Below are 6,000 nucleotides of genomic sequence, written 5' to 3' on the forward strand. Positions count from 1 at the left end.
AAAAATACAAAAAATTAGCCGAGCATGGTGGTGTACCCCTGTAGTCCTAGCTGCTTGGGAGGCTAAGGTGGGAGGATCACTTGAACCCAGGAGTTGGAGACCAGCCTGGGCAGCATAGGGAGACCCTGTCTCTACATAAAATTAAAAAAAAAAATTAACTGGGCATGGCAGGCATGCCCTGTGGTCCCAGCTACTTGGGAGGCTGGGGTGGGAAGATTGCTTGAGCCCGGGAGGTTGAGACTACAGTGAGCCTTCATCACACAACTGCACTCCAGCCTGGGCAACAGATGGAGACCCTGTCTCCTCCCACCAAAAAAAGAAAGATGAATTAGCCATCATCCCTACCCTTAGAAAATGTATAATCTCATGCTGAATTAACTAGGTCCTCTGTCAGCAGAGAAATAATCAAATTTCAGAGTTGATTGTTCAGATTGTGAATGAATTGTGTACTAGCATGGTTATTATGGTACAAATCTGGCCAAGTGTGGTGGCTGATGCCTATAACCCCAGTACTTTGGGAGGCCAAGGTGAGTGGATCACCTGAGGTCAGGAGTTCAAGGCCAGCCTGGCCAAGATGGTGAAACCCCATCTGTACTAAAAATATAAAAATTAGCTGGGCATGCTGGTGGGCATCTGTAGTCTCAGCTACTTAGGAGGCTGAGACAGAAGAATTGCATGAACTTGGGAGATGGAGGTTGCTGTGAGTCGAGATTGTGCCACTGCATTCCAGCCTGGGTGACAGAGCAAGACTCTGTCTCAAAAAAAAAAAAAAAGCTAGGTGTGGTGGCGGGCACCTGTAATCCCAGCTACTACTCAGGAGGCTGAGGCAGGAGAATTGCTTGAACTGGGAGGTTGCAGTAAGCCAAGATTGCGCCATTGCACTCCAGCCTGGGCAACAAGAACAAAACTCTGTCTCAAAAAAAAAAAAACTATATGGTGCAAATTCTGTCTTAACCTCAAAATTCTTTAATCATATTCACAGTCCTTCAGCCAGTGAATACTGTATAAGTAAAAATTATTAAAGCTTTGTATTGCATAATTAGAAAAAGGAGAAAGAATGAACAGGATTCACTTTCCATTTGTTTCAGGTTCTCTACAGATAACTGTCTGCTGGTTACCAGATTGTGCCAAGCCTGAAATAAGCAGCCATTCAGAATTAGGAATTTTTCAGTTGTAGATGACAGATACCAGATTCCAACTGGCCTAAATTGGGGTGTGGGGTGAGATACAGGAGGTGAGGAATTTAACTTTCTGAAAGGATTAGGCATGGCTGTTCTAAAGTTATCCATTTCTGGTTTTGCTCTGAGGCAGGCTCTGGACGTGTGGCCACAGGTGGTTCCAGGCTCACGTGGTCCTTCTGCAATCTCAAAAGAAGAGTGCTGCTTCTCTGATAGTTTCAGCAGAAATACCAAGATGCCTCTCATATGTCCATCTCTGAACAATCACTAGTGCAGGCAGGGCATGGTATTACAAAGTTAAGTGTGCATCCCTGGCACCAAAGGATAGGGCTGATACCACCTAAGTTGTCTCAGATTGGGGAAGAAGTGGTTCCCCAAAGGCAAATTGGGGTACTATTAAAAGAAGGGGAAGAATTGCTGGCCATGTAAAAGTAGTTGATGCTCATGACACATTGCCATGCAAAAAGATACGGGGCGGAAGGAGAGAGGGAGATGGGGAGAGACAAAGATAGAGATGACCTGAGTTCATGTTGGGTAGTCTGAATTTTAATAGTAAATGTATAAAAAAAATTAACCGCAAGATTTTATGGTTTGTTCGTTATCCATGAAATCTTTGGGAGATTTCTAAATGGCTTTTGGTTTTTAAAATTTTATGTAGTTTTATTTCAAGAACTTTAAAAGAAAAGCAACTGAAAATTCTTAAAACATTTCAAGGGTAGCCAAATGTTTTTTGTTTTTGTTGTTTTTTTTGAGACAAGGGTCTCACTTTGTCACCCAGGCTGGATTGCAGTGGTGTGATGTTGGCTCACTCCAACTTCTGCCTCCCAGGTTCAAGTGATTCTCCTGCCTCAGCCTCCTGAGTAGCTGGGATTACAGGTGTGCACCACCATGCCCGACTAATTTTTGTATTGTTAGTAGAGATGGGGTTTCACCATGTTGGTCAGGCTGATCTCAAACCTCAGACCTCAAGTGATCTGCCTCCCCAGCCTCCCAAAGTGTTGGGTTTACAGGCGTGAGCCACTGTGCCAGGCCATCAAGGCTAACCAAATGTTTGATGACGTTAATATGGCTTATTATGATGTGTTCATGGCCTAATACTAATCAGAGTTTAAAAAAAAATAACCTTGGCAAGGTGATTTATTTAGTCCTCTTTTTTTTTTTGAGACGGAGTCTTGCTCTGTCGCCCAGGCTGGAGTGCAGTGGCGCGATCTCGGCTCACTGCAAGCTCCGCCTCCCGGGTTTACGCCATTCTCCTGCCTCAGCCTCCCGAGTAGCTGGGACTACAGGTGCCCGCCATCTCGCCCGGCTAGTTTTTTGTATTTTTTAGTAGAGACGGGGTTTCACCGTGTAGACCAGGATGGTCTCGATCTCCTGACCTGGTGATCCACCCGTCTCGGCCTCCCAAAGTGCTGGGATTACAGGCTTGAGCCACCGCGCCTGGCCTTAGTCCTCTGTTAATTGTATTTTGGAAAAATAAAATTTCAGACTTTTATAGTTAATTTTATGCTTAAATGCTTATTGATAGTGTCATTTAAAAATTATTTTTAATTTTATTTAAAACAAGGCCAGGCACAGTGGCTCACACCTGTAATTTCAGCACTTTGGGAAGCCAAAGCAAGCGGATCACCTGAGGTCGGGAGTTCGAGATCAGCGTGGCCGACATGGTGAAACCCCATCTCTACTAAAAATACAAAAATTAGCCAGGTGTGGTGGCACTCACCTGTAGTCCCAGCTACTCGGGAGACTAACACAGGAGAATCACTTGAACCAGGGAGGTGGAGGTTGCAGTGAGCCGAGATCGCGCCATTGCACTCCAGCTTGAGGGACAGAGTGAGACTCCATCTCAAAAAATAAAAAATAAAAAAGCAAGTAGATAGTGTCATTTTTTTTTTGTTTTTTGAGACAGGGTTTTGCTCTTGTCGCCCAGGCTAGAGTACAGTGGCACGATCTTGGCTCACTGCAACCTCTGCCTCCTAGGTTCAAGCAATTCTCCTGCCTCAGCCTCCTGAGTAGCTGGGATTACATGGCCACCATGCCCAGCTAATTTTTGTATTTTTAGTAGAGATGGGGTTTCACTATGTTGGCCAGACCGGTCTCGAACTCCTGATCTCAGGTGATCCACCTGTCTCGGCCTCCCAAAGTGCTGAGATTACAGGCATGAGCCACCACACCCAGCTGATAGTGTCATATTTTTTTGTTAAGTTCGTGATTACCATACACAGAAGTTGAAAGAGAAAAATATTTTTCACTATATGTAATCCATGTGATACAAAATTCAAAAGCCACAAAACTGTATATATTGAAACTATATATAGTAAAAATAAGTCTTAATTCTAATCTTCCCTAAAGCCAATCACTTTGATCAATTTCTTATACATATTATTAAAGCTGTTTATATAAATACTGGTGTGTGTATGTCAACATGTGGTAACATACTATGCAGACTCTTCTGCTTTTTCTGGTTAATGTCTTGAGATTGTTCCATTTCAAAACAGTTTAACATTGACTAGTGGGAATGTAACATGGTACAGTTGCTGTGGAAAACAGTATGGCAGTTCCTCAAACTGTCTTTTTGTTTTCTGAGATATCTTGTTCTTTCGCCCAGGCTACAGTGCAGTGGCCCAATCTCGGGTCACTGCAACCTCTGCCTCCTGGGGTCCAGCAATCTTCCCATCTCAGCCTCTTGAGTAGCTGGGACTACAGGTCTGTGGCTACCACACTCAGCCAATATTTTTTTTCTAGAGATAAGGTCTCACTATAAAATGATTCTCTGGCCTTAGCCTCCTAAAGGGCTGGCACTACAGGCATGAGCTACCATGCGCAGTGTTTCAAACTGTTAACACATAGACTTACCATAAGATCCAGCAATTCCACTCTTCAGTACATACCAAGAGAAATGAAACATATGTCCACATAAAAACTTGTACTGCCAGGCATGGTGGCTTATGCCTATAATCCCAGCACTTTGGGAGGCTGAGGCGGGCAGATCATGAGGTCAGGAGTTTGAGACCAGTCTGACCAACATGGTGAAACACCATCTCTACGAAAATTACAAAAAAAAAAATTAGCCGGGTGTGGTGGCACACACCTGTAATCCCAGGTACTCAGGAGGCTGAGGCAGGAGAATTGCTTGAACCCAGGAGGTGGAGGTGGAGGTTGCAGTCAGCCAAGGCATGATCTCAGCTCACTGCAACCTCTGCCTTCCAGGTTCAAGCGACTCAGCCTCCCAAGTAGCTAGGATTACAGGCACATGCCACCATGCCCAGCTAATTTTTGTATTTTTAGTAGAGATGGGTTGTCACAATGTTGGAATGTTGGCCAGGCTGGTTTTGAACTCCTGACCTCAGGTGATCCACCCACCTCGGCCTCCCAAAGTACTGGGATTACAGGTGTGAGCCACCGTGCCCAGCTGAATTATACACTTCAAATGGGTGAATTGTATGATATATGAATTCTCTTTCAAGCTGTTTTAAAAAAAAAAAGTGTGTTAATGTGTTAACATGTTTTTTGCTTTCAGTTCTTTCTACAACTTCAACAGGCTGCACTGGAGGTGTTTGCAGAGAATAATACTCTGAGTAAATTGCAGCTAGGACAGCTAGCCTCTATGGAGAGCTCCGTCTTTGATGACATGATTAACCTCTTAGAGCGTTTAAAGCATGATATGTTGACCCGTCAAGTAGACCATGTTTTTAGAGAAGTTAAAGATGCTGCAAAATTGTATAAAAAAGAAAGGTATGTCCTCTATGTAAGTCAGCTCTTAATACCAGTTTGGTAAAAGTTGAAGATGGTATATGTGGTCAGATTTCCAAGGTGTCTAGATAGAACCCGGTTTGGCCTTATGTACTTTAAACTTCATTGTTGGAAATCTTTCTAAAATATGTTCTTGGACTTTTTTTTTTTTTTTGAGACAGACCTACTCTGTCACCCAGGCTGGAGTGCAGTTGCATGGTCTCGGCTCATTGCAGCCTCCACCTTAGAGGTCAAGTGATCTTCCTACCTCAGCCTCCCAAGTAGCTGGGACTACAGGCATGCACCACCACACCCGGCTAATTTTTGTAGTTTTAGTAGAGACCTGGTTTCACATTTTGGCGGGCTGATCTCCAGCTCCTGACCTCAGGCAATCCACTGCCTCGGCCTCCCAATGTACTAGGATTACAGGTGTGAGCCATCACACCTGGCTCTCTGACATTGTTAATCAGAATAAACTGGTTATAATTTGTTTGTAAATATATTAATAGGATAGTGTGTGATATGGGGTTGAATAGCCTAATCTGTCTCCTATTTTGCAAAGTAAAGTCACCTGTGGTAGTCTGCATACTTTTGTGGTTTATCCCACTACCATTCACTGTGAACACCTGTGTTACTTTCATCCTTGATAGCAAGCAGTATCTTTTTGTCCTAGTGTAGTCCCTGCCACACAGAGTGCCAAAAGTTTGTGTTATTCGTCCTGATTTTACTAAAAATCAGAGCATAATATTAGCTGATGTCTTAATTAAAATGCTAAAATCAGCCGGGCGCGGTGGCTCAAGCCTGTAATCCCAGCACTTTGGGAGGCTGAGACGGGCGGATCACGAGGTCAGGGGATCGAGACCATCCTGGCTAACATGGTGAAACCCCGTCTCTACTAAAAATACAAAAACTAGCCGGGCGAGGTGGCGGGCGCCTGTAGTCCCAGCTACTCCGGAGGCTGAGGCAGGAGAATGGCATAAACCCGGGAGGCAGAGCTTGCAGTGAGCTGAGATCCGGCCACTGCACTCCAGTCCGGGCGACAGAGCCAGACTCCGCCTCAAAAAAAAAAAAAAAAAAAAAAAAAAAAAAAAAA

At 44.2% G+C, this 6,000-nt stretch overlaps 1 protein-coding gene across 1 annotated transcript in view; it reads left to right on the forward strand.

Moving 5' to 3' along the window:
* The window catches only part of RINT1 (RAD50 interactor 1), a 37,204-nt gene that overhangs the window by 27,458 nt on the left and 3,746 nt on the right, over positions 1-6,000 (forward strand). Inside the window, 1 exon segment of the mRNA XM_023183097.2 lies at positions 4,696-4,910. Within this exon segment, the coding sequence (XP_023038865.1) occupies positions 4,696-4,910 (215 nt within the window).

This window comes from Piliocolobus tephrosceles, chromosome 8 (assembly GCF_002776525.5).
Source record: "Piliocolobus tephrosceles isolate RC106 chromosome 8, ASM277652v3, whole genome shotgun sequence".
Classification (NCBI taxonomy): domain Eukaryota; kingdom Metazoa; phylum Chordata; class Mammalia; order Primates; family Cercopithecidae; genus Piliocolobus; species Piliocolobus tephrosceles.